Source organism: Calonectris borealis, chromosome 20, assembly GCF_964195595.1.
Source record: "Calonectris borealis chromosome 20, bCalBor7.hap1.2, whole genome shotgun sequence".
Classification (NCBI taxonomy): Eukaryota; Metazoa; Chordata; class Aves; order Procellariiformes; family Procellariidae; genus Calonectris; species Calonectris borealis.
Window position 1 is genome coordinate 1,578,758 of NC_134331.1, and position 26,033 is coordinate 1,604,790.

At 64.6% G+C, this 26,033-nt stretch overlaps 3 protein-coding genes across 5 annotated transcripts; all 3 read right to left on the bottom strand.

The window, feature by feature from the left end:
• Positions 1-1,133: 1,133 nt before the first annotated feature.
• DNAI2 (dynein axonemal intermediate chain 2) lies at positions 1,134-7,867 on the bottom strand. Of its 2 annotated transcripts, none has more exons than XM_075169393.1 (13): positions 7,534-7,867; positions 7,236-7,397; positions 6,990-7,111; positions 6,249-6,391; positions 5,475-5,588; positions 3,953-4,092; positions 3,573-3,695; positions 2,940-3,163; positions 2,533-2,668; positions 2,056-2,202; positions 1,635-1,859; positions 1,439-1,549; positions 1,134-1,256 (listed from the first exon to the last, which is right to left on the bottom strand). In XM_075169393.1, the coding sequence occupies exons 1-13, from the start codon at positions 7,714-7,716 to the stop codon at positions 1,248-1,250; spliced, it is 1,839 nt and encodes a 612-aa protein (XP_075025494.1). In that variant the 5' UTR covers positions 7,717-7,867; the 3' UTR covers positions 1,134-1,247. The 2 variants fall into 2 exon arrangements, with proteins under 2 accessions (XP_075025494.1, XP_075025495.1); XM_075169394.1 differs by having other exon boundaries at positions 1,149-1,256; positions 1,439-1,563; positions 7,534-7,795.
• Positions 7,868-8,767: 900 nt separating this feature from the next.
• On the bottom strand, positions 8,768-17,645 carry TTYH2 (tweety family member 2). The gene is made up of 14 exons (XM_075169395.1): positions 17,454-17,645; positions 16,655-16,827; positions 15,162-15,273; positions 14,521-14,741; positions 14,334-14,429; positions 14,172-14,244; positions 13,988-14,057; positions 13,760-13,815; positions 13,576-13,668; positions 13,396-13,488; positions 13,164-13,306; positions 12,852-13,037; positions 12,644-12,722; positions 8,768-10,731 (listed from the first exon to the last, which is right to left on the bottom strand). The coding sequence occupies exons 1-14, from the start codon at positions 17,580-17,582 to the stop codon at positions 10,651-10,653; spliced, it is 1,605 nt and encodes a 534-aa protein (XP_075025496.1). The 5' UTR covers positions 17,583-17,645; the 3' UTR covers positions 8,768-10,650.
• Positions 17,646-20,131: 2,486 nt separating this feature from the next.
• RPL38 (ribosomal protein L38) lies at positions 20,132-22,566 on the bottom strand. 2 transcript variants are annotated; one of them, XM_075169396.1, is made up of 5 exons: positions 22,345-22,566; positions 22,088-22,120; positions 21,650-21,710; positions 20,583-20,705; positions 20,132-20,214 (listed from the first exon to the last, which is right to left on the bottom strand). In XM_075169396.1, the coding sequence occupies exons 1-5, from the start codon at positions 22,498-22,500 to the stop codon at positions 20,189-20,191; spliced, it is 399 nt and encodes a 132-aa protein (XP_075025497.1). In that variant the 5' UTR covers positions 22,501-22,566; the 3' UTR covers positions 20,132-20,188. The 2 variants fall into 2 exon arrangements, with proteins under 2 accessions (XP_075025497.1, XP_075025498.1); XM_075169397.1 differs by lacking the exon at positions 22,345-22,566 and adding an exon at positions 22,218-22,334.
• Positions 22,567-26,033: the final 3,467 nt, after the last annotated feature.

The window sequence follows — 26,033 nt, forward strand, 5'->3', positions numbered from 1 at the left end:
GTGCCCCCCCGGCCCGGGCTGGGAGGTGCTCCGGAGGCTGCATCTCCCCATCCCACTCATCTGCCCCGGTCCCGTGGAGGTGTTGAGCTGTACACAACACCAGCAGCGCGGCCGGCTCCTGTTGACACAGCGGCCGGCGGTCTGTGCGGCTCTGGCCACGCTCCGCGCCCTCTCCCGGCTGCAGCCGCAGCCCCGCGGCATGGTCAGGGTGCTGTGAGCGGGTGGAAGCGAGCCTGTCCCACATGGGGCACAGCCAGTGCATGGCTTGGGAAAATGTCTTTCCACCTCTGGCTGCTGGTACAATTAGGGCTGGACCTTAACGAGGCGCTTGGCTGAGCTACAAGGCTGGTGCCTGGCTTCCTTCCCACAGCTGGGGAAAAACCTGCCCCTTGGGCAGCGCTTCTGGCTGTGCTGGGACACGGCAGCGTTCAGCTCGGGGCTGGGGGACTGCGAGCCCTGTCCCCCCCAGTCCCGTGGCAGCAGGTGACCTGCTCTCCCCCTCTGTCCATGCTGCCAGGACAGGACCTGCACTCGGCTGCTCTGCTGTGCACCCACCCCACGCACGCAGGATGGCTTCGACAGCTCCTGCCCCCCCGCCACCCCCCGAGCAGAGCCTGGGGAAGGGTCCTGCCGGGAGGGCTCGCCCCCAGCCCCGGCACACGGGATGCCGCCTGTGCGCTGGCCCCATCCCTCTGCCGAGAGCTGTGCCGTGGGGCAAGCGCAACCAGCAGCTCGTTAATAATTGACGGGTGGTTAAGCAGGCAGGGCGGCTGCTCAGTGATACCGGCCGGGCTGTGTTTACCCGGCGCTGATAACCCCAGGCCAGGCACCGCAGGCTGCTCTCGCAGGGCTATCAGCAGGCTGGGGGCACCGGGCTTTGCTCAGCATCACTCTCCAGGTGGGAAGGGGCATGGTGCTGCACCGGGACTCCGCTGCCACCACGAGCTGCCCTGCTCTGCCCTGCTCCTCAGGCTGGGGACACACTGAGGGACACCCTGCTGCCACGGGTGCTCTGCCATGGTCGGCAGCCAGCTTTGATCCGTGGCCTCGCCCAAGGAGGGGAGATGAAGAGCAAGAGGATGCGACTTTCCCACCCTCTGCTCAACCCTGCTGTGACAGAACAGGAAACGTGACGTGGAAAGCTCCTGTTTATTCACCCTGAAGAAAAAAAATCAGGAGGGCAAAGGGCCAGGGAGCATCTGTGACCAACGTGAGGGTTTCTGTGTGACCCGCCGGTCCTGTCTTGGCTACGGCTCCTGCAGAGGGAGCAGGCGTGGGGTCAGGGAGCTGTGCGGGGCACTCTGCTCGCCACCCCATGGAGGCAGAGACCCCATGAGCTCTGCCCGGCTCGGGGACAGCAGCCTCACCCCTGCATGAGCCACGGAGCAGCAACCCTAGCAAGGAGGGGGAAAGCAATGCGAAGCTGGAGTGCACTGACCTTGGCAGCATCCTTCTCCTCCTCCTCCTCCTCCTCCTCCTCCTCCTTGTCCTTGGGCAGCTGGCTCTCTTCCCCCTGCGCAGCTGCCTCCTCTCCCGCACGGTCTTTAAGCTGAAAGGCAGAGGCTGACCCATGTTCCCTGCCCCATGGCAGGGGAATCCCTGCTGCGGTTGTCAGTTTGTCCCGTCCCCGGTACCTTGCCACGCAGGCACTGGGTCTCTGCCTGCGCCCTCCTCTGCAGCTCCGCTTCGATGACCTTGAAGAACTCCCTGCGGGCACGGTCGAGCACCTCGTGGGGACTCTCCACCGGCATCTCCTCCACCTCCGTCCCCTGGCCCTCTGACCTGGCGCGCTCCTTCAGCCGCATCTCCCGGTGCCGAGCCTCCAGGATCTTCTCCCGCTTTGTCTCCCGCTCGAACATCTAGGGCAGGGTGGGGGGCTGAGGGGTGCAGGGCCAAGCAGGGGACCCCACGGGATAGCACGCTCTGCACAGGCACAGCGCAGGGCTCACTGCCGGTGCTGGCAGAGCTGCTGTGCATGGGGCCAGCCGCACACCAGCAGTGCTGAGGGCTTTGCTGTGACCTGGCACAGCAGCTCGCGGCCTGAAGCACACGTACAGCATTGGCCAGGGTCTTCTCGTTCCTCTGGAGGGTGCAGAGCCCGGAGGAGATTTCCAGCAGGGTGACGGTGCCCAGCTTGGAGCCGCAGCCAACAACGCACCCGCTGTCCTGCAGGCGCAGGCTGGAGAGGGGCTCGTCGCAGACCTGGGGAGGGAGGACGGGCGGGTGGTGCCAGTTAGCCCTGACGTGATGCCCTATGGGGGAAGTCAGGCAGGACGAGCTGACAGAGGCAAATCCATTGCCAATAACAGGAGCCTACGTGCAAATTTTTGGGCATATGGGGCTCCAGGCACAGCTCAGGGCTGAGGGGACAGCTGCTGCTTGATGGAGCTTATCCTGAGCTCCGTGCAGGCAGGATGGGACTCTGTCCCCTGGCTCTGCCTGACCTGGGCAGAACAGGGCAGGTCTGCCAAGCACCCCGCTGCCGGCGCTCCCCTCCCAGGGCCAGGGACCTGGAGCCGCTGGGGACCCAACCTTCAGGCTGAGGGAGGGGTCGTTCTGCTTGAAGAGGAAGTCCCAGACGTCCAGGGTCCCGTCCGATCTGGTAGTGAAGAAGACAGCCGGCCTCACGGTGCTCCAGCACCCGTCCGTCAGGTAGGAGAGGTGGTATCTGCCGGCAGACCCGACACAGCGGGGATGGGCTTGTGGCCTCCAACCCCTGGCCCCATGGCTGCTGCCTGCGCAGTGCCTTCAGCCAAGAGCCCAGGCATGGGCACCCTCCATTCCAGTGCCCTCGGCCACGCTGGCACCGCTCTGCCTTGGTGACCATCCCACCTGCCCGACCCGAGCAGACCAGACCCTGCTGGTCGTCTGCCCCAAACACGCTCTTCCACAAAAAGGAAGAATTTTTGCAGGGCAAACTTACGCACACCGACACCTACTTTGTCCACATAATTGATGATTCCTTAGTCTCCTCTGACCAGATTCGAGCAGTCCAATCGCCGACTGTCAGGAAGATTTTGGGGTAGAAAGGGTTCCGGGCCAGCGCGTAGACCGGTCCGTGGTGGCCACTATAGGTGCTGGTGATTTTTTCGGGGGGTGTCTTGGCCTTGCGGTTGCAGGCGATGACGATGCCCTGCTCTGTGCCCACCATGAACTTGGTGGGCTGCGGGTGGGAGCAGGAGAGAGCAGCCGTCAGCAGGCTGGGGACCCCCCGGTGCAGGGGGCAGTGGGGCAGCAAAGGGCTTTGCTGTCCGAGCAGGGGGGAGCCTGCTGCAGCCAGCGTCTGGGGAGAACGGAGCCCTGGGACCCGCCATGATCTGGGGGATTTAGAGACCGAAATGACAGCAAGACCCTGTGTTTTGGGAGAACATCAACTCCTAATTCTTAAAGGTGGGCGAGAACATGCTGCAAGCTGCAGCACAGTGCTCTGGGTCCCTCTGGGCATCAGACGCTTGTGCCATGCCCCTGGAGCCCTGCCCGTGGGGGTTCGGCTGGGCTCACACCCCTGCCCAGGTGAGAATACTGGCTGTGTGCAGGTAGGGCGATCCTGACGGCAGGGCAGGGAACCTCACCATGGTGGGCTCGAACTCCAGCGTGACGGCACCCAGAGCGTTCTCCAGGAGCCCTTGCCGGGTGATATCCAAGACCAGCGTCTCAGTGGGCTCGGACAGCTTGCGGATGTCCCACCACAGGACCTGCATGGGACAAGCAGCGGGAAGGGGCTGCAGGGCAGGGGCTGCTCCTGGCTCAGCCGCGGGTGCTGGGAGGCTGAGTCCTGGAGCGAGGCAGCTGCCCTGTGCCAGCCCGTGCTGCCAGCCTGGGGGCCTGGTTCCCGTGCTGCCATGGCTGGCGAGGGACAGCGCAGGCCAGGGAAGCTCTTTTGGGCTGTCAGCGGCTGCCAGTGCGGCCCCTGTGTGAGCGCCTGGCACCCTTCCCTGCCCCTGCCCTTTACCTGCCCGTCGGTGGAGGCTGAGAAGCACTCGGTGCCCGTTTTGGACTGCAGCCAGATGGCTCCGTACACGGGGTCCCTGTGGCTGACCTCCACGGTGGACACTTCCACGGGCAGCCCCCCTTTCCTTGTGTCCCAGTAAGCTGGGAAGGAAAAAGAGCTGTCAAGATCTGCACCAGCTCCCTTGGCCAGCTCCTTTGCTTGCCACGCGTTTCTCGAGGAGATGCTGCCCCACTGCCCAAGCCAGAACGGGGGAGCAAACCTCACCGGGTGCTCCCCCCGCACTTCTCAGCCCCAGAAGAACCATACACATGCCCCGCGGGCTGGGAGCTGCTGTGATCGCTCGCAGGGATGCCCACTCTGAGTGGTAATGCAATTTGCACCTTCTGCAAACGCTGAGCTAGAGGGTGGTAACGTACTAAAGAGCCGCAGCATTTCTTCAGCGATCATCTCTCTGGCAGGTGCACTACAATCCCCAGGGATAATAAATCGCCCTGGCTCCCCCCTGCTCTGCAGAAGGGGTTGCAGCAGGACCAGACGTGGTCTAAGCAGCCCCCAGCCCCCTGTCAAGTCCAAACAACGGCTTTTGCACTCGACGCTGCTAAAAACCAGCCTGTGTGACCTGACCCCGGCTGTGCTCCCCTCCTGCACGCCCAAAGGGCACTGGCTAACGAAGGCAGGTCCCCCGCGGACAGCAGCAGCCGTCCTTCCCTTCTCTGCCTCTGACATGTGGCAGAGGGCAAGCCACAGCGCAGGACCGGCCGCGGTTCAGCCAAGGGTAGGCAGCTGGGTGGCACCGAGCCGCACGCGCTCCCTCTCGCTCTCTTCTAATTAGGCAATTGAATGTGATGGAGTGCGCTCCGCTGGGCCTGCGCCACGCGCCTGGGGAGCACTGCGAAGGATGGGGTGAGATCCCTCCCCTCCATCACCTGCGGAGCGTGCAGTAACAGCCCCGTAATGCTTGCCTTGTCAGGTCTGATTGCTGCTGCAAATGGCAAGGAAAACATCAAAATGAGTGCAATTAAATCAAAGGGCTCGCGTAGCCAAGTAAATAACAGAGCCATAAATGAAGCTGGCAAAGAGGGGCCCTTTTCCAAGCACTTGAAACAACAGCACAAGAATAATTCAGTGCACGAAACGACGGCAACTCTCCTGGGCTTTTGCCATGGAAAGATTCGGGGCCGTGAGCGAGGCGGGAGCACAGCACGCATGCTGCTCAGCCATCTGATCCAGTAATCCCTGCCGGGCTCTTGCTGTGGCCGCAGCCACCTCGCTGCTGAGTGCCTGCGAAGGGCTGCCAGGCACGGTGTCCTCCCCTCCCCTGGTACCTGCTCAGGTGAGCACATGCCTGTCTTCCGCACGCCAAGCCCCAGGGCTTCAGGCCATGCTCAGGATATTCCCAGCCACAGCGCTAATGACATTGCATCCTTTGTGATTATAGCAGTGCTGGAACCAGGCTCTTGCCAAATTAAAATGAAGCCATGCCCTCGTTAATACGGTCTCATGCCTAATCCATCTTCCTTACCCATCTGCCCATTGTAGCATCCTCCCACCAGGATGTGCGAGTCTTTGGGGTTGTATTCCAGGCTCACGAGTGGGGATGACGGCTTGAGAACGAGCTCCGGCTTGTTGGGGTTTTCTGCCAAGAAGGGATGAATAAAGAGCAAAGTGGAAAGGCAGTCCGGAGGGCGAGCACCCCCACCTCTAAACCAGCCTCCTGATACCGCACTCCGCTCCTCCCTGCCTCGCCGGTGCTTGCCCAGCCATGCTGGATGAAGTGGCCGTGTCACCAGGACACCTCACCTTAGCCAGGGAAGGGAGCTGACTGTCCTCGCCTGCCAGCCTGGGGACAGATCCCTGGTACCCCAACCCCTGGTAACCCCGATCCCTCTTTTTTGTGTTTTTCACTCCAAAATACAAAAGGTCTGAGAGAATCTTTGACAGAACAGGGCAATTCTCAGCCTGGGGTTGTGCTGCCTCTTTCTTTCTTAATCAAGCACAAGTGAACCATATAAAGACAAGAACCACATCAGAGGGGTGTGGCTCAGCTGCCTGTTGTGGTCACAGGCGCGCTAGCTCATGAAGTCATGTAGTGGGATTTTAGCGGTTATTTTCCACCTGTTGGCCAGCTTTCAGGTCCCATTTCTCCCCTTCTCTGCATTGATCTGTGGGCAAAGCAGAAACCGAACCCCTGTTGACCCCCTCCGGAGCACTGTGAGGCTTCATTACACTCTTTGAAGACACAAAGTGCTTCCGCAGCAGCAGCATTACTGACTGGTGAGTTTTCCCTTCCCCTTACCAAGATCCCAGATGTACGAGTCAAAGCTCATGTCTTTTATGTTTTGCTGGAACTCCAGGCTGGAATAAGCCACTGCCAGTTTCTTGCATGTGTCGGGGTGCCAGGAGAGATGCGTGGCCGTCCTCTTGGTTACATTTGGATCCCTTTTTGATAACAGGATATCAAAGAAAGATGTTAGTTTGCTAACAGCTTTGTCACACCCTGGGATGACCTTTGTCATGCCCTGTCTCCCAAAGGAATCTGTGGGAATCACAATTAAAACAAGCTGCAGCCCTTGAGCATTGAGTGCAGGAAACGATTCTCCTGGGGGTTGGGTGGGGGGAGAAGAGTTGATGGTTTAATAAAGTCTTTCCAGTTATACGTTTCTAAGAATCCAATTATGTTACTGGATCTGACTTCTAGAAATGACCTAACAGCCCTTGACATTTGAAAATAATCTCTGAGGCACCAAAAAAAAAAAAATCCTGTCTAAAGCACTGTTAGAAGATGCTCAGAGCTGCGTCTGTCCTTGGACTGTAGTACCCATCTCCAAAGTGCCTGGGCAGGGTGGAGGGCAGGGAGGGGAGGAACAGGTGGAGTTATGGAGCAGGGGGGCTGCAGCAGGTCTCTCCATTCATAAACTGATCCAGCACTATCCTAAAGCCACTGGGTTTTCCAGCTCCTTTGTCTCCAAAGGCAGTTTAATATGCAGTAGCCCGCTGTGGATCTGGAGAGCCTGGTGAGCCCAGCTGATTGTGCTACCTGATGACGTTGATGGTTTTTGCAGAGGGGGGCTCGTCTTCCACCTCTGCCATCTCCTCCTCTCCAAAGTACTCCTCGTAGATGTTGATGGCATTGTTCTGCTTGACGCAGTGCTCCATCAGCTGCAGGGAAAGCACAGGCAGAGGCCGTGCCTCTGGGGAGCTGCCTAGGCCAGGGAACCGGCAGTGGGCAGGCAAGGGGGCTCTGGGAGCGGGAGGCGAGGAGGGGGCACGGGCAGGGCCTTACGGTGCCGAGGTGCGTGATGGTGTTGATGTAGTTTTCATCTTTCTCCGCTTTCTTCCTGAAGCGGATGGTTTGTTCCACCTCCTGTGGGTTGATGTCTTTGGGCCAGCCGCCCTCTACGTGGTTGACACCGCGGGATTCCACCTCCACCCGCTCGGTGTTGACCTGGGGGGTGGCACGGAGAAAGCAGAGCAAGAGATCGAGCCGAACGGGTACAAACCACGATTTTTCCCCTTTGTATGGCGCTGCCCTGCAGAGCGGCAGCCTGGGAGGCCCTCGGCGGCTGGCGGGCAGCCCTCACCTCGTGCTCCGACATGTCGCTGGCATGCTGGACGTAGCTGTCAACGGGGTTCCTCAGGACGAAGCCGCTGGCCATGCTGGGGTCGGGGGGGATGTCCACGCTGACCTTGGCCGGCCGGTCGGAGAAGCTGCAGGGCCGGCCGAACTCGCTGCGCTTCCGCGTGTACACGTAGATGATCTCCATGGCGGCCCTGTGAGGGGGCGGCAGGCGCCCCTTCCTCCCCCAGCCCTGTGGGGTCCTGCTGTGTGTGCGGGGGCCTGAAAGGGACCGGGGCCTCGGAGGGGGCCCACGGCGGCGGGGGACACCGGGTGGGGCCTGGCCTCTCCCGGCGCGGCCCTACCGGGAGCCACCCGCAGGGCCGCGTTTGCCGTTGCCCAGCAACGCCGGAGGGGATCACGTGACACCACCCACCATATTGGGAAGGGCAAGGCGGTGGTGTCACGTGATGGCCGCCGCTTGCCGCCATGTTGGGAGGGCAAAACCTGGCTAATGGGGGGGGTTGCAATTAGCACAGGGTGCGGGGGGTGGCTCTGCTGCCAGCTCCAGCCCCACGCCCCGGCTGTGGGGGGTGGAAACCAGGCTGGGCCCCATCTCTGTGCGTGGGGACTGGGCCGTGGCCCGGTCCCTCCAGCCCCAGCGAGGGGAGCCCAGCCCATGGCGGGGCCGCCCTCTCCGCTCCCCCCGACCCTCCTGCTGCAGCCCTGGGCCGGGGGGAAGCTGTGGTTTCTGCAGGAGCCGGCCAGGTTCCTGGGGGAGCGGCTGTGTGGGTGCCACAACGCCCTGCGGCCGGCAGGAGTTGCCCCCTCCCCGGGGCTGCAGCGCCCAGCCATTGCTGCAGGGCCCCAGAGGCCTGGGTGCCCCCGGGTCCGGTGCCCGCCGGCAGCCCAGGGGCTGGCACCAGGAGACGGCACTGCTCCCCACGCACCCGCGCTCGCTGCGATGGGAGAACGGCTGGGAAAGGAGCACGAGACGCAGCTCTCGACACCCTTCCCAGGGCGCAGCGCACCCGGGGGCCCCGCGGCCACCTTCCAGCCCCAGCCGGCCCTCCCTTTGCACCGAGGACTTTGCTTCCGCGCAGGCTGCACCCCCAAAGCCTGCGTCCCCCCCGCTCCCCAGCACGGACACAGCTGAAACCGCTCCAGCCGCACCAGGATGGGCAGAGCAAGCCGAGCAGGGGTGCCAGGGAAGGCGGCGGCAGATGCAGGGCAGCCCGGAGACACCTGCGAGGAGGAGATAAGTTTAGTACAAGTGTTTATTGTCTTTTCCCCAAAGGGCACATACAAATTAGGCTGGACTCCAGCTCCTAGACGGAGTCCTAATGAGGTTAGTCCACATGCGTTTAAAAACAGCTCTTCTACCAGTACCATTAAATTGAAACATTAAAAGCCGGGGAAAAAAAAAATCCCCTGGAAGTTTCCAACAGCAAGTAATGCCAGTCACACGTCACACGGACAGACGGTGGTAGGGGACCAAAGGGTATGTACAGGTTACCTTTAAAAGCCACAGTGAGTCACTGCTATCAAGTAAGACCCCCCGGCTTGCTCGAGGGGGACAGCCTGGCCACCCCGCGGGCCTGCCCGGCTGCAGCACTGTTAGCCAAAGCAGGGAGGAAGGGATGGATAACCACCACCACCAGCACAGAAGGCGGCTGCTAATTGCAATCAGACAGGGAAAGCCTTTGCCCTCCCACGGTGCGGGTACAGCCTTCGCAGTGAGGAAGAGCCCTGGAGCAAACCCAGCCCCAGATAAGCCACTGCTGCGGTGCCAAACGTGGTTACGAGAGCTGAACTCGCCCTGGGTGGGGGGAGAGGGACCAGAAGGGCGAGCAGGCAGGAAAACACCCATCACCCTGTCCGCACCCTTTGGGCTGGGAGATCTGGGTCCACCCCCAGTTGGTGGGACGGAGCAGGGGCTCTCCCTGCCCATGGCAAGCGAAGGGCTGCCGTGGGGAAGGGGCCTTTGCCTGCATCCTCCCGAGGTTCCCGGGGCAGCCCGTCCCAAAACGAGCAGCCACAAAGGATCCGGTTCAGCTCACGCTGGCTGCCCCTGCTCCTCGGCCCCAGAGCTGCACCCTTGCTTAGCCTGAAGCCCTGGCAATGCCAGGCAAGCCAGGCAGAGTGGCAGGAATGTGCCCTCCCCTCCCCGGGACCGCATCCTGCCCCAGAGATGCCCGAGTAGTCCCTAACCCTTTCCCAGGGGATTCATGGTTACCCCAGGGCTGTCCTGCAGCAGGAGGGGAGCCTGCCCCAGCCCACACTGCCGGCCTGCCTGCCCCAGGGAGCCGAATCGCCAAAAAGAGCCTACAAACCAGCCAAAAACCTGCTACCAACATGCACTGCCATAAAACCACACTTGGACAGAGGCAGCGAGTCGAACCGCGCCTCTGCCCTGCAGAGAACTCATAAAACCCAGAAGCAAAGCAAAGGAAAACCAGCAAGGCCAAAACATCCCTAATTCTACAGCCTCCGACCCTGGGGCGGCTCGGGGGGGGAGCACAGGGAGCCAGCTCTGCCCGTGCGGAGCAGGAATATGGCAGAGGGGAGCAGCCGGTGTCACCGTCGGGGAGTGGGAAAGCCACTGCGGGCGCCGGGAAGGGGCTGGGATCACTAGTGGTTGGTACTGCATTGCTACGGGAGTGAAGGAGCCGCTGCCCCGCACCCCTCCCCGGGGGGCTGGTGCCCGCGGCAGCCCGTGGTCCCAGTCTTTGTGCTCCAGGCAGAAGGAGCTGGAGAAGGCTTCCCCTCCGTGGCGTAAAACATCCCCGAGCTGGTGCAGATGGGAAAAATAAGGAGAAGCCAACGCAGGGGCGTGAAGCATCTCCAGTCTTCCCGGCACACCAGGAGCCCGGCCATGGCGCTGCCCCGCTGCCGGCCGGCGTTTGGCCCCAGAGTCGCTGTCAGCCCTAAGGCAGGAAGACTTGAGACCGAGCAGAAGCTGCCGAGGGGGAGAGGAGGGTGCAGAGAGCACGCGGGGAGCGCGGGGCTCCCCGCTGCCGGGGCTCGTCCTCCAGCTGCCGCCGGCGGGCTTCCCATCGCGTCTTTTCCAGGTGTCTTTGGTTTCCGTTACAGAAACGCCGGTGGCATTTTCTCCTCCCGGGAGCTGCTCGGGGCGAGCGCGTTAGGCTGGGAACTCGGTGTTGTGGTGCCTGACGTGCTCATCGGTGACGGACAGGTAGGTGGCTCGCATGCTCGGGGAGTACTGCGGGGAGAGGACACGGGGGTCAGCGCACCCCCAACCCACGGCGCAGCCCGCCAAGCCCCCGACCGCCACGTCCAACCCAAGCCCCTGCACCGCCACGTGCCGCTGAGCCGCCAGAGAAAGCCCGAGGATGGAGAGGGAAGATTGCTTCCCATTTGTATTAATCCCCAATTAATCTGCCAGGCTGCCATGGGAAAGGGAGCCAGATCCTGGTCACAGCCTCTTCAGGGGCTGGAAGAGAAGAGACCCCCAGCCAAGACCCTTCACGTGCCTCAGGCTCTGCTTTGCCCCTTCCCGCACTGCCGAGACGTCGGCCAGGTTCGTCCCCCACCCTCCTGACTCCAGCCCGGCAGCAAATTCAGCCCCAGTCACTGAGTCTGGATGCATCCGATCCCGAGGGGCTCACACCGGGATGCCAGCCACGGGCTTGAGCTCCCCTCCCTGCACCGGCACGGGGACGGTGGCACCACAGGCACCGGCTTGGGCTGGCACGGCGGTGGAGCAGGATGGGGTTTAGTCCTGACGCATGGGAGCACCCAGGCTCGGGGCTGGGTCTCTGCGGCAGCTGAGTTGGGTTTTGCCCCCTGATCTTCCCTGTCCACGCACAAACCCTACCCCGGCTGTGCCGGGTCTCACCGCTGCAGGCTGAACCCCCCGGGGCTCCCCAGTCAGGGGAAGGTCCCCCCTCCCAGCCCCCCCCCCACCCCGCCAATGCTGCAGAATTAAATTTCTCCAACATTTTGCAGGAGGGAGGGAAATCCCGGCCAGGCATTAAGGAAGATTATTCCGAGTTTGTTATTTTGGACTGTGAAAGTCCTTCCTCAGGGATCTGAATCCTGGTTAAATTAGACCATTCGGGGTGGGGAGACGTTCTCAAATTAATCCCCCCTTGGGGAAGAGGCTTGCCAGCTGCCAGGTCTGGGCAATCGGATTACAGCCTCCCACGCTGGCACAGCTCCACGGTTTCACCTGATGGCAAAAATCTTCCCCGGAAGAGGCGAGCGCGGTGTCCCTGCCGCGGCAGCGTGCCTGGAGCCGCATCACCGGCCCCACCGCGGTGCAACCGCCGTGCCCGCGAGGGGCGAGCGGGGGGGGCATTACTGCTTCGGATGAAGGCATCAAAGCAGATTAAATGCTGTCAGAAAAGGAGGGGGAAAAACTGCGCCGAGAAGGGGATGGAGATGGGTTCCATTTCCAATCCCAACGCACGGGAGCTGCAAATCCTCTTGTACCTGGACTGGGGATAAAATGTGGCCCCCTCCCTCCCGAGCCCTCCGTACTCCTCCCGAAAGCAAACCAGCCCCACAGGAAAGGGACGGAGGGAGGCACCGAGGAGGGGAAGGAGGATGGGAACCCAGCTGCTGCCCCAGGACGAGGAGGGAGAAGGAAGCGGCTGAACTTACTCTTGATGGGCAACTTAGCTCCAAAATAATTGATGCAAAAAAAAAAAAAAAAGAAATAAAAAAATAAAGCAGGCGTTAACAGACAGGGTGGGTTTAAACAAACAGCAGGGAAACGTAAACGTGCAGAGATGACTGCGGAAAGCATCCTTTGAAAGTCAGAATAAATAAGAAATAAAGCAGACAGAGAAGAGCAGCTGAAGGGAAGACTATTTTGGTCTCCTCCGAGCGTGTGGTGGGTGACCTCTCCCTGCAGCCTCTGCGGGCCGGCCGGGAACTGGGTTAGCAAGACGGGCAGGAGGGATGCGCTCGCAGATAGGGCATGTCCTCTGCAAGGGCAGGAGGAGGGGGCCAAGCTCACCCGTCCCTGTCCCCACCCCAGCAGACCTCTTCGGTGCCCTGGGCGAGCGGCTTTCTGGTGAAGCAGAGGGGCTCCTTGCCACCGGCTAACCCCCCCCACCCCAGCCCGCGGGGCATCACAAGAAGGACTTGGCCTCGGCCGTCCACCGTACCGTGGGAGGAGGAGAGCCTCTGCCGATCAGGGGGACGTTCTCGTAGCGCGGGTTTCCACCGAAGAGCACGGCTTGGTTCCTGGAGGGGGAGAGCCCGTCACGGTAGGTGGGACAGCAAGACCCCCACCATGCCCCCGCCATGGGGTGACGCTCCCTCCCCGAGGTGGGGGGACCCAAGGGTCGGCGCCTCCGAGGAAGGGGGTCTCACATGTACTCGGAGACGGGGGCGTTGGAGATGGTCTGCGCGGGGGGGTGCAGGCTGCTCTGGCTGCCCAGGCTGCTACTGTAGCTGCAGAAGCTGCGGAGCTGCCCCCGGGCCGGGTTGTGGGCGGCGATGCGACGCGCCTGCGGGTTGAAGGGATCTTCCTCGTCCATGTCATCGTAGTCGCGGTCCCTGCGGGGACAAGGTGCCAGCCCTCACCCCTCTGGCCCCAAAGGCAGTTCCCCCCCGTTCCCAGCTCGTGCCACGCACACAGCCCCGTGCCCCCGGTGAGGGCAGGGTGGCCGCGGGCAGACCCACCTGCCAGCAAGGTGCTTCCAGGCGCGCGGCGTGGCGCAGATGATGGTGGAGAAGGAGGCGGCCACCAGCAGGGAGAAGAGGACCAGGTAGAGCAATCCCTCCACCCCGTCGTAGCAGATGCCGATAAGGGCATCCAGGTAGTCCTGCAGCGGGAGATGGGACGGGGCAGGGCTGGCGGCAGTGGGGGGGTGACCCCGGGAGCCGCATGCCCCCGTCCGGACCCCCGCCTCACCTTGTGCAGCCCCCGGCAGTCCAGCATGGCCGTGAGCTGGTGCAGGCTGGTCTCTGAGGAGTTGAGGAGCTGCTGGACCCCCAGCAGGTCTTTCTGTGGGAGAGTGGGGGGTCAGGGCAGCGCTGGGTGGGATGGGGAGCAGGAGGGGGGCACGGGGCCCCGGCTCCCCCCACCCCGTACCTCGGCCGTCGGGAAGAGGGGCAGTGCAAACTGTATCAGGCCCTGGATCTGGATCTGCATGGTGGTGAGCGAGCGCTGGAAGACGGTGAGAGCCTGCGAGGGGGGAGCGGGGAGCAGTCACGGAGCTGCCTGGGGCCACCCCCTGTCCCAGGCAGCACAAAGCGGGGTGCCGGCTCCCCCGTACCTGCTGGAAGGGGTTGCTCAGGCTCTGGTCACAGTACAGGTAATAGTGAACCACCTCTGTAAAGCAAACAGGAGACGTTGATGTGAGCACCCCGGGGGGCAGAGAGCAGCACGGGGCGAGGGCAGCACAGCAGCGGACACCCCCCAAACCTCCACGCAGGTTTTGGGGGAGCACTGGGGTCCCTGCCCCAAGGTCATCTCCACGCCGTGCCCTGGGACCAGCCCTCACCTGCGCTGATGTCGCTCTCCGTCTGGTTCATGATGAACTTGTCCGGGGCCACACAGAAGTCGCTGGTGCCCTGCGGGGACGAGAGGGACATCGTTGGGGCTGGGAAGGACGGGACGGGCACCCGCAGCCCTCGGCTCTGCCCCGGCACAGCCGGTACCACCCCTCTCCTCCCGGCCCCACTCACCACCGCCGCCGCCGTGTCGACAGCCATGGAGGCCCAGCTGAGGATGAGCGTCAGCAGCCCGCAGCACAGCATCCTGCGGGGAGAGGGGTGAGCACGCCGCGGGGTCCGGCTCTGCCCGCCCCGGCGGCTCCGGCACCGCCGAGCCCGGCGCAGGGTACTCACGTGGTGAGGAGGCAGCGGGAGCGCTTGGCCAGCCCCAGGCAGGCCAGGAGGCAGACGGTAAGAACGAGGATGAAGAAGATGAGATAAGCCAACCACCTGGGTGCAGAGGAAGGCTGCGTCACGCGCGCCCACCTCCCCAGCCCCGCCGGGAGATGCTCCGGCAGCCCAGCGCCGTGGCCCCGCTCACCGGTAATACTCGACGTAGGCGACGTGGCCGGCCAGCGCGGTGAGGTCGGCGCTGGGGCCCTGCCAGACGGGCAGCCCCGAGAGCTGCAGGACGATGCTGCCGGCCAACTGCTGCAGGAACTTGAGGGTCTGCAGGTAGTCCCCCCGCGCGGCCAGGAGCTCGTTCAGCCGCACCAGGTGCTGCTCCAGGCCCACCTGCATCTGCAGCGTGGTGCCCGCCACCTGGGGACGGCGGGACGGTCAGCCACGCCGGGACGGCGCCGGGGGCTTCCCCGCCATCAGCCCGCACCCGGCGGAGCCATTCACCCCGTCAGTGGGATGCCGACCCTCCGGGAGAGCCGCCCCACATCGACCTCCTGTGCTTGAGCCGGATCCATCCCCCGGGACGGCCCTGCCGCCGCACCCCTCCGCCCCTTCCCGGCCACAAAGGCCCCATTCTGCGGGGTGACGTCACCCTGCGGCGCTCGGCGCGGCACGGCCGCCCCGGGGGCTCGGCCGGAGCAGGCAGGGCTCGGCCAGCAGCGCAGGACGCCTGGGTCCCTCCAGCTGGACGCCTCCCTCCCCAGGGCTTTAACCAAACCCAGGATGGAGGATCGATGCGACCCTGCGGGACATGGAGGCGGGGGACGGGGGCACCCCTACCAGCGAGTCGATGCCGGTCAGGGTGTGGTTGGCGTGGTCCAGGGCGTAGAGCAGCTGGTACACCCCGTCGTTGGTCTCGCTGTTCCCATAGAAGCCGATGCCGACGGCCGCGCTGTGGGCAGAGCGGGGACCCCCAATTAGAGGGGAGGGAAATGCTCACCCTGACGTGGGTGCCTTGCCTCGGGGTCAGGGAGGATGTGGGGACACCAGCTGGACAGGGGACACTCCCTGGAGCATCCTGGTTTCGAGGGACCTCCCACCCCACGCAGAGCAGAGCCAAAGCAGATGGGACAGGGACAGCACCGTGATGGGGACCTGCTCCCTGCCGGTGCCCACGGGGCCTGGGGACACCCGAGCCCGGAGCTGCTCCACGGGCCGGACACGGCGGGTTTGAAGCTCCTCCTGCCAAACCCCGAGATTGAGGGCGGAGGGGCCGGGCAAAGCAGATTAGGGGAATCTGCTGGAAGCGCCGCCGCTCCCGATTAAACCAGCTCCTGGGCTCAGCCCCAGGAGGGGAGGCGGGCGGCAGGCTGGGGGCCGTGCGTGGCCGCTCCAGGCCCCGTGGCGAGCTCACCGCAGCCGCTTCGGTGCTCCCCGGCACCTGGTGCGCCAGCGGGCGAAGCCGAGCTGGAGGTCGGAGCCGGCGCCGAGGAGGCACGTGCCCACACGCGGGTGGTGCACGCGGTGCTCCTTCCCTCCCTGCGGCAGATGCTGGTCAAACCGACAGACACTGGCCCATTCGCCACGATTAGGCCTTTAACGGCCGCAAACAGGCTCGGCGTGGCTGTCGGGGGGGTTTCAAAGCCCCCGGGGAGCTGCAGAACGATCCCCTGCCGCCTGCCGGAGGGTGCCCCAAGGCCAGAGGAGCGGGAGGACCCAGGGGGGTCCCGGGGGGAGCACGCCAAGCTCATTAGTGCCATTTCCCTGCGCCGTACAACGCTCGCAGGCAGCCGTCTCGCTCCGCCCAGGCAAAACCAGCCCCTTTGTCTGGCGAGCGGGTTGTGGCAGCGAAAGGGCCCCGTGTCCCACCCCGTCCCCCCTAGGGCAGGCCTGCCGGGGGGCACGCGGGCCGGCTGGCGGGGGGTCCTCCCAGCCACGGGCTGCCAAAAACCGAGACGGGCTTGGAAAGCCACCAGAGCGCTGCCGGGTGAAGAAGCATCCCCTCACTTAATTGCTCCGGTTGCAATTAAGACCGGGCGCACGCGGGACCTGCCAGCTGGGTCACGCTGCCGCCTGCCATCTGCTCCGGGTTGGGATTAGCGACCCGGCCCTGCTCCCACCCGGGATTAGCCAGGAAGGTGGCACGGCCATGGTAGGGACGGGGACAGGGCTGGCCCGCGGCCGGTCCCCGGGGCTGCCCCAGCATCAGCGGCTGCGCGGAAGGAGGCGGGGATGGACCATATTTAATTGCACAGATCTAATTAAAGCGACTCATGGCCGGAGTGTAGAGCCCTCTCCGTGACGGGGGGACAACACTGGGTCCCCGTCCTCACCAGCAGATGAGCCCGGCGGTGACGGCCATCCAGGTGACGCAGCAGGAGTGGGGCCGCTTGGTCTGGGGCTCCTGGTTCCTCTTGCAGCAGCACAGGCAGATCAGGTAGACGGTGAGGAAGAGGAGGTTGAGGCCGAGGCAGACGGCGGCCACCAAGCCCAGGAAAAGCAGCGACTGGGAAGGAAAGAGCGGACAGTCAGTGCCCGTGCCTGTGGCCATCACGTGCCGCAGAGCACCCGGCGGCGGGCAGGATGCGGCCACGTCCAGCACCCCACGGGATGGTCACACGGGAAAGAGGAAGAGTCCCCAGCCCCATGCAAAGCCGTCAAGCTGCGGGTCGTGGAGATTGGGGTGCAGCAGCCCCTCCGGGGTGCGCTGCCCCCCAGACCCTCCCATTTAGGGGTCACGGCGGTCCGTGCCCTGGGACGCCGGGGGGCTGCAGGGGGTGCCAGGAGCCGGGTGCATGGCACCGCCGAGGACCCAGCAGCGCCAAGGCGAGGGGTAACCCCCCCCTTTGCACCCCCGGGTGCAAAGCTCCGGCAGAGCCGGCGGGAGGCCGGGGGTGCCGGTGCCGGCTGGCCCGGAGAGGGGGGCCCCCGCGCCCCCGCTGCCCGCCCGGGGAAGAAGGGCGCTTTGTGCGGCCGTGAGATCAGAGCTGGCGCCGGATGAAAGGGGCCATCGCGCCGCGGTGCAAGGGCGGGGGGAGCCCGGCCGGCAAGCGGGACCCTGCCCGGGGAGGGCCCCGTCCCCCCCAAGGAGCGCGGGGGTCCCGCGCGGGGCGGGGGTCCCGGGGTCGGTACCTGCTGGTAGTCGGGGTCCCGCGGTCGGAAGGCGGCGGGCACGGGCTGGAGGCGCAGGCCGCGGTGCGGCAGCCCGTGCAGCCAGGCCACCCACCAGGGCGCCAGGTAGTCGGCGCGGGCGGGCAGCATGGCGGGGCCGGCGGGGCCGGGGCCGCGCTGGGGCCGCCGATGGCGGGGGGCGCCGCGCCGCCACGCCGCGGGGCTCCACCCACCCCGCCCCCGGCCCCGCCCTGCCCCCGGCCCCGCCCCGCCGGCCCCGCCCCGCCCACGGGACCGGGGACCGCGTCCTGCGTGTCCCGCACCCCATCATAGCTCAGCGCTCCCCCTGTGGGGGCACCGCGCCCCATCCCCTCCCTGCTATAGGGGCACCGCACCCCGTCACCTCCCTGCTATAGGGGCACCGCGCCCCATCCCCTCCCTGCTATAGGGGCACTGCACCCCGTCACCTCCTTGCTATAGGGGCACTGCACCCCGTCACCTCCCTGCTATAGGGGCACCGCGCCCCATCCCCTCCCTGCTATAGGGGCACTGCACCCCGTCACCTCCTTGCTATAGGGGCACCGCACCCCGTCACCTCCCTGCTATAGGGGCACCGCGCCCCATCCCCTCCCTGCTATAGGGGCACCGCGCCCCATCCCCTCCCTGCTATAGGGGCACCGTGCCCCATCCCCTCCCTGCTATAGGGGCACTGCACCCCATCAATTCCCTGCCATAGAGGCACTGCTCCCCTGTCACCCCCCTGCCATAGGGGCACCGCTCCCCATCCCCTCCCTGCTATAGGGGCACCGCGCCCCATCCCCTCCCTGCCATAGGGGCACCGCGCCCCATCCCCTCCCTGCCATAGGGGCACCGCTCCCCATCCCCTCCCTGCTATAGGGGCACCGCGCCCCATCCCCTCCCTGCCATAGGGGCACCGCGCCCCATCCCCTCCCTGCTATAGGGGCACTGCACCCCGTCACCTCCCTGCTATAGTGGTACTGCACCCCGTCACCTCCCTGCTATAGGGGCACCGCGCCCCATCCCCTCCCTGCTATAGGGGCACTGCACCCCGTCACCTCCTTGCTATAGGGGCACCGCGCCCCATCCCCTCCCTGCTATAGTGGTACTGCACCCCGTCACCTCCCTGCTATAGGGGCACCGCGCCCCATCCCCTCCCTGCTATAGGGGCACCGCGCCCCATCCCCTCCCTGCTATAGGGGCACTGCACCCCGTCACCTCCTTGCTATAGGGGCACCGCGCCCCATCCCCTCCCTGCTATAGGGGCACCGTGCCCCATCCCCTCCCTGCTATAGGGGCACTGCGCCCCATCAATTCCCTGCCATAGAGGCACTGCTCCCCTGTCACCCCCCTGCCATAGGGGCACTGCTCCCCATCCCCTCCCTGCCATAGGGGCACCGCGCCCCATCCCCTCCCTGCTATAGGGGCACCGTGCCCCATCCCCTCCCTGCTATAGGGGCACTGCGCCCCATCAATTCCCTGCTATAGGGGCACTGCTCCCCTGTCACCCCCCTGCCATAGGGGCACTGCTCCCCATCCCCTCCCTGCTATAGGGGCACCGCGCCCCATCCCCTCCCTGCCATAGGGGCACTGCACCCCGTCACCCCCCTGCTATAGTGGCACCGCGTCCTATCCCCTCCCTGCTATAGGGGCACTGCTCCTCATCAATTCCCTGCCATAGGGGCACTGCTCCCCTGTCACCCCCCTGCCATAGGGGCACTGCTCCCCTGTCACCCCCCTGCTATAGGGGCACTGCACCCCATCCCCTCCCTGCTATAGGGGCACTGCTCCCCTGTCACCCCCCTGCCATAGGGGCACTGCACCCCATCCCCTCCCTGCTATAGGGGCACCGCGCCCCATCCCCTCCCTGCCATAGGGGCACTGCACCCCGTCACCCCCCTGCTATAGGGGCACCGCGTCCTATCCCCTCCCTGCTATAGGGGCACTGCTCCTCATCAATTCCCTGCCATAGAGGCACTGCTCCCCTGTCACCCCCCTGCTATAGGGGCACTGCACCCCATCCCCTCCCTGCTATAGGGCCACTGCTCCCCTGTCACCCCCCTGCCATAGGGGCACTGCACCCCATCCCCTCCCTGCTATAGGGGCACTGCTCCCGTCACCCCCCTGCCATAGGGGCACTGCTCCCTATCTGCTCTCTGCCATAGGGGTACTGCACCCTGTCACTGCCCTGCTATAGGGGCTGCTGCCCGGTTACCTCCCTGCTATAGGGTCACCGCACCCCTTCACCACCTGCTACGGGCCATGCGCCATAGGGAGGGGATGCCACCACAGGGGACGTGCCGGCACAGAGACCCGGGTGCCGGCGTCCCCGGCCCATCTCCCGGGGGTTCCCGGGGCGCCCGTGGGTGCCCCGGCAGCGCCCCGCAGAGCCGAGGGGGCATGGCCGGGACGCGCTCAGGACCACCAGGGCTCCGCTCCTCCCCGGGCACCCAGTCCCCCCGCCTGCCGCGGGCAGCACCTTGCCCCCCGCGAGCCCACACCGCCGGGGACCTTCACCAGGGCTGGGCCCCCCAGGAAGGAGACCTCCAGCGGCCCTCGCTGGGGCACAGACCAAAAGCGGCTCCCGAACCCCCACAACAGCGAGCCGGGCCCCGGGGAGCGGGGAGAACACGAGCGGTTTCAAGCCGGTGCCGTCAGGAAAGGACAAACGCGAGACGGGGAACGCTTCAGGTTTTTATTTGTTGTAACAAATGTGGAGAAACCTCCCCGCGCCCGGCTCATTTCAGCTCCTTCACGGCCAAACCTGGGGAGAAAGAGACGATTTAACGGTTGGGGGGGGCTCTGCTCACCACTGTGCCCGCCCAGCCGGGGACCGGGTGCCCAGAGCCTCCCGCGAACGCCGGGGAATCGGAGGGGCAACGGCAGCATTCACCCGGGCAAGGAACCGACTGCGGCATCGGTTCCAGGCACGGGGACAGCAAAACCCAGTGGGCTGAACACGTCGGCGACCCAGAGCGCGGAGGGGACCGGCTGGGACAAGGCTGCTGGACAGCGGAGCTCCACAGGGGCCCCTCCACGGGGAGGGGGCTCTCGCTGCCCCCCACCTCAATCCAGACTGCCTTCCGTCCCCGGCCCTGCACGGGACGCTTCCCGGCAGACACCGAGGGATACCTGGGGGCAGGGACTGCTTCAGCTTCTCAGCCTTCTCCTTGTCCGTGATGACCAGGGTGTAGAGGTACCGGCTGCAGCGCACCTTGAACTTCACATTGTCCTTGTTCTTCTTGATCTTGACGGCTGCGGGATTAAGGAAGCGGTCAGCAGGGCGGCAGCGAGCCCACCCCAACTCCTCCCCGCTCACCCCAGCCGGGAGGACGGCGACAGCCCTGCCTGGCACTGAAGAAAATCCAAACGCAGTATTTTTTTCTACACGCGTTTCTAGCTCAGCGTTACAAAAGCTGCTGCAAAATCCAGAGCAAGTTGAAAGGCGTGGAAAAGCTTTGTAAGGGGCTGTCATCAGCGACAATAGCGCTTCGGTGTTGAACTATCCCTTCTCGCCCACACCGGTGAGTTAACAAAACACTTCCAGAAGGAAAGCGCCTCTTCCCCGTGACAGCTGGATCCAAATAAGCAAGAGAAAAGGGAAAACTCTTCACGCGTTGTTAAATACCGAGACAACGCATTTCTAGTGTTTCAATTATAACGGTCTTTGTATTTGCAACAAAAGAAAACTCAAGTTTGAGTACAATTCACTTGTCATTCTGATAGAACTCCCCAGCGTCTGACATCTTGTAGCTTTTCTAAGACTACAGCAAGTCAGAGACAGGGGGATATTTGCAAATAGTTTCCAGCACGCTGCAGCCGGGGCTTGGCCAAAATACTGCGGGGTGAAGAGCAGCAGAGGAAGTGTGGCTGAGCGGGTGTCAGAGCACCAGTCCCTCGAGAAGCCCAGCCCTGGACCCCAGCCCCCGACAGCAGACCCCACTTGTGGGGTCCCTCACAGCGTGGCTTTGCTCACAGGCAGCGACGTCAGCCCACGCTCGGTAAAAGCCGCTTCAAACGTCACCTGCGGAGGCTTTCAGCACCGTGTGTCCCTCAGCGCTTCTGAGCCCAGGAGCTCCTCAGCCTCCGTAGGGCCACGCGGCCCCACGGCCCTGCTCCGGCAGGGAAGGACAGCTCCCGCGCCGGAGCATCCCGCCTCGCTCCTCCCCCGAGTCACACACAGCAGCCCCCACACTCACACTTTGCGTCCTTCCTCCTGGCTGTCAGCAGAAAATCTTTAATCTCCTCAATCTTGCGAGGCTGAAAAGTAAAACAGAGACTCAGCGTACAGAGAACAGCCGAAAGCTCGCTCCCCAGCTCATGCACTGCCTTCCGTGAGCGCCCCAGGATCGCCCCTGCTCCCCCAACAGTCGCTGCCCCAGGGCGTGGGGCATCTCTCTTCCCTGCAGCCATGTCAGGGAGAGCCTCTCCTCCGAAGCAGGGCCCCAGCCATAAGCCAACACGGAGGTCGGCACTGTCACCCCCACCCTGCCCGGGACCAGGGCCCCGCACCCTCCCTCCCCCCCTGGGGGAGGACCCCTCCCCGTCCTGCCAGGCCGCCAGCCCACGGGGCGAGGCGAGGCACAACGTTAGGCCTGTGCGGCCCCCGCCCGCCCCGCCCGGCCCCCCCTTCTCACCATGGTTCCGGGCCGGGGTGGGAGCGCTCCAACCTGCGGCAGAAACAACCCAAGATGGCGTCAACGGAGTCCCACCGCCCCAACAACGGCCGCCCAACATCGGGTTTCCCCGCGCTCGCCCGGCGCTCACCGCCCGCCATCGGGCCGCCCCGCGTCCCCTCAGCTCCCCCGTCCCGCCCCGGGGCCGCCCAGCCCCGCACGGCCGCGGATGGCGGCGGATCCCGCACGCCCCCCCCCCCCCACCGCCCCGTACTCACAACGACGGCCGCTGCGCAGAGACCGGAAGCAAGTACACGCTTCCGCATCCGGGCCTTAACCCCGCTACGGCTCGGGCGGAGGGACAAAAAGGGCGGGATCGCGACGGCGGGCGCCGTCCCTGCGATGAGTTGGCGGGGTCTCAGCCTCCGCTGCATGGGTAACGGAGGGTATACAGGGAGCAGCGGGCACTCCCGGTCTCTCCGGTCCTTCCGTGCACCGCCGCGAAGGAGGAGCTCGGCCGCCTGGGCGGGCTGTTTGCAGCCTTCCGAGCCTCAGCATCTCTCGGGGGGCACCGACACAGGGCTGAAGCCCTGCGCCGGGGCCCCCCGAGAGATGCTGGGGCTCGACGGCTCGGGTAGGGTTGTAATGGAGCAGCTTTGCCACAAGAGAGAGCTTCAGCCACGCTCAAAACCCCAAAACCACCCCAAACCCCTGCAAGAATCATCGGGGGACGGGTGGCAGGGGCGAGGCACCCCATCCTGTGCCTGTCCATGCAACTCCTCGGTCCCTCCCGCTCTGTCCCCATCCTGCTGACCCCCACGTGAGACAGGACCGGCATTTTGGGATGCTGGGGTGCTCAGCAGCGCTGGTTTGTGGATGCCTCAGTGCTTGGCTGGGGTCAGTGGGGACAGCGGGGTCATGGAGTGCAATGGGGACAGTGGGGACAGCGGGGTCATCGAATGCAATGGGGACAGTGGGGACAGTGGGGCAGGAGGCTGCGTGCCCTCCCCTTGGCCACGGTTTCCAGCTCTGCCCCAAAGTCTCATGCTGGAGGTGCTTTTGGGGGGGGTCACCCACCCCGCGCTGGCACCGGGGACGTGACACCGTGTGCCCTGCGCTAGTCACGAGTGCCGGAGCCCCTTCAGTCTGTGCCTGGGACCCCCCATTCATGCAGGACCCCCCCATCCATGCACTCCCCATCATGGGTGATCACCTGGAGGGGCCAGACCCCCCACCCCGGGGTGAGGAGGGGCTTGGGGGCAGCTTGTCAGGGTCTGGCATTCCCAGGGCGCAGAGAGGGAATTGATGGAGCTGGCGACTCCTGCGCGGCTGGTGTGGCACCCTGATCCGGCACCCTGATCCGGCACCCTGGTCCGGCGCGGGCACTGCCCGAGGGGTGGTTCAAATTAAAAGGGAATAAACCATCGGGGAAGACAAACGCGGGGATGGAAGTGAGAAAATTTAAGCCCATAAATCACAGGCGCCCGTGCCCACAGGAGGGTCCCCGCCTCAGCCGGGGCTGTCCGGAGGGGTCCCCAGCACGGCACGGCCAAGGGCTCCAGCTCGCCCCCGCTCCCCGTTCCTGCCCGGCTGCCTGCGCGGTGCCAGGAGAGGCTTCTCGACCTCGGTCCCTGGGTCCATCCCTCCCAGAAGGACTTTATCCATCGGGAGAGAGCCGGGGGGAGCGGGGCAGCCCCCGCAAACAGCCCTTCGGGACAGGGCTGGGGGGAGCGTGGGTGCCCCAGCTGCCCTGCGGCAGGACGGGCTCCGACGGGGTCCCTGGTGTCCGTGCACCCGGGGACCCCCGATGAACGCGTGCGAGCTCACGCCAGCGTGGGGAGCGTTGCGGCGGGGGGGCTGCCGGAGCGGGGTAATCGCCGCCGCGCGCTACGGGGAAGTGGCTGTAACTCACTAAAAAGCAGGATTTTGTTCCAGGCCTATTAAACAACAATGTTTAATGGAGGGTGAGGAGCTACGGCCCCGCAGAGGCTCCTCCGCTCCGCAGCCGGAGGACGAGCTCCCATTCCTCGTCACCCATGGCCCCGTCCGTGGACGTCCCCATCCATCAGGACCAGGCGCACCCACAGCCACGGGGGCTGCGGTTTTGGGGGGGCTGTGGCTGGGCACGTGCCTCACAAAGCAAACCCTTCCCCGGGACCGTGCCCCGATGCTGTGGGTCCCCCCTGGGCACCCGCAAACCCCCGTGGGCACCCGCTCCGGGGTGGCCCGAGCCGGCGCTGGGTGCCAAAGCTGCCAAAGTTTAATTACCCACTGGTTCCTCATCTTGCAGCCATGGTGGTTTTGGAGATGGATAATTAATTACCTTCTGCTTTTCATTACTGCTGGCGGGGGGATGCTGTTGGCAGCACTCGTGTGCCCGCGAGGGGACCGGAGGGTCGTGGGGCCGTGTCTCGTGTCGGCAGCGTGGACACGTCCCGGAGGCTCAAAACCCCCGGGCCACGAATCCGTCGGCGCTGGCAGCTCCCCTGACTGACGGAATTAAGTTACAAGGAAGGAGGAGGAGGAGGAAGAAGGGCAGTGGTAGGTGACACTGGGAAGGGACAGCTCTCCCCAGCCCTGCACCCCCTCTCCGGCCCCGCTGCTCCCGGCCGAAGGGGCGGTTGGGGTGTCCCGCTGGATGGGAGAGTGGGTTTTGCAGGGGTGCTGCTCCTGCACGCTGGTGGTGTCCCCACCACGGCTCCTACGTGCCCATCCTGTGCCCATTGCCCCACGGCCACCGCCCCATGCCCGTCACCCTGTCCCCATCACCCTATGCTCGTCACCCTGTGCCTGTCACCCTGTCCCTATCACCCTGTCTCTATCACCCTGTGACCCATCACCCTGTCCCCATCACCCTGTGCCCGTCACCCTGTGCCCGTCATCCTGTCCCCGTCACCCTGTGCCCGTCACCCTGTGCCCGTCACCCTGTCCCTATCACCCTGTGACCCATCACCCTGTCCCCATCACCCTGTCCCCATCACCCTGTGCCCGTCACCCTGTCCCCATCACCCTGTCCCCATCACCCTGTGCCCGTCACCCTGTCCCCATCACCCTGTGCTCGTCGCCCTGTGCCCGTCACCCTGTCCCCATCACCCTGTGCTCGTCGCCCTGTGCCCGTCGCCCTGTGCCCATCACCCTGTGCCCATCACCCTGTACTCGTCACCCTGTGCCGGTCACCCTGTGCCCGTCACCCTGTGCCCATCACCCTGCATCCCACAGCACTCCCACCCGGTAGCAGTCCCACCAGTTGCTCCCAGTATCACTAAGACAAGCTACTGGGACAAAGCCTGCAGCCGGGGCGGGAGCCGTGGGGCTCCCACCGAGGGGAGGCTTGTTGGGTGGGACGATCCCCCACCCTCCACCAAATGAGTTTTTTAATTGTTTGATTTACTTATCTCATCTCCGATCGGCTGATCTACTCTGCTGCCTTTTAATTGCTTCAAAAGTTGAGCAGTTTTTCATGTTTTAAGGAGTGCTGAATTGTATAATTAAAACATTAACGGTGTAAATCAACAGTGCAGAAGAAAGACAGCAGAGATTTAAGCAAGCTTCTTGGCATAATAATAAAACCAAACCGGCATGAAAAGTGCCCATACGGCACCGGCGCTGAATACTAATGCTCGGCCGAGGGGAGCGAGGCACCGTCCGGCCCCGGCGAGGGGCTGCCAACGCCGGCGTGCCGCAGGCCTCCAAAATCACCTGGTTTTGGCCCAAAGCGCAGCGTGGCTTCACCGCCGGAGCCTGAGTCGGGGAACGCGTGGGTCAGGCGGTGGCCGTCCCCCCCGTCCCACGGCCCCCGCGCCCCCCGAGCAGCATCGCTCCCGCTCCTGCCTGGGAACGGATTCACTTTTACTTTATTAATATTATTTAAAAGCCGAGTGGGTGTATAAATCAACAAAAATAATTCATGAGAGTCATTAGCTCCTCAAAGACAGGAGCTTTTTACGACCGGCTTTAAATTAAAAAA

Bases quoted from the DNA above. Each gene is read 5' to 3' on its own strand.
- DNAI2 (XM_075169394.1), bottom strand. From the start codon at position 7,716: ATGGAGATCATCTACGTGTACACGCGGAAGCGCAGCGAGTTCGGCCGG. The intron at 4,093-5,474 runs GTAAGGAAGATG...TTTCCTTCCCAG, and splicing joins ATGCTACAATGGGCAGATGG to CTTACTGGGACACAAGGAAA. The intron at 2,203-2,532 runs GTTGGGTCCCCA...CTCCCTCCCCAG, and splicing joins ACCCCTCCCTCAGCCTGAAG to GTCTGCGACGAGCCCCTCTC.
- TTYH2 (XM_075169395.1), bottom strand. From the start codon at position 17,582: ATGCTGCCCGCCCGCGCCGACTACCTGGCGCCCTGGTGGGTGGCCTGG. The intron at 14,058-14,171 runs GTGAGTGGGGCC...TCGTCCCCGCAG, and splicing joins TCGACACGGCGGCGGCGGTG to GGCACCAGCGACTTCTGTGT. The intron at 13,489-13,575 runs GTACGGGGTGGG...ACTCTCCCACAG, and splicing joins CCCTCTTCCCGACGGCCGAG to AAAGACCTGCTGGGGGTCCA.
- RPL38 (XM_075169396.1), bottom strand. From the start codon at position 22,500: ATGCAGCGGAGGCTGAGACCCCGCCAACTCATCGCAGGGACGGCGCCC. The intron at 22,121-22,344 runs GTGAGTACGGGG...TTTCTGCCGCAG, and splicing joins TCTGCGCAGCGGCCGTCGTT to GTTGGAGCGCTCCCACCCCG. The intron at 20,215-20,582 runs GTATCCCTCGGT...CTTTCTCCCCAG, and splicing joins GAAGCAGTCCCTGCCCCCAG to GTTTGGCCGTGAAGGAGCTG.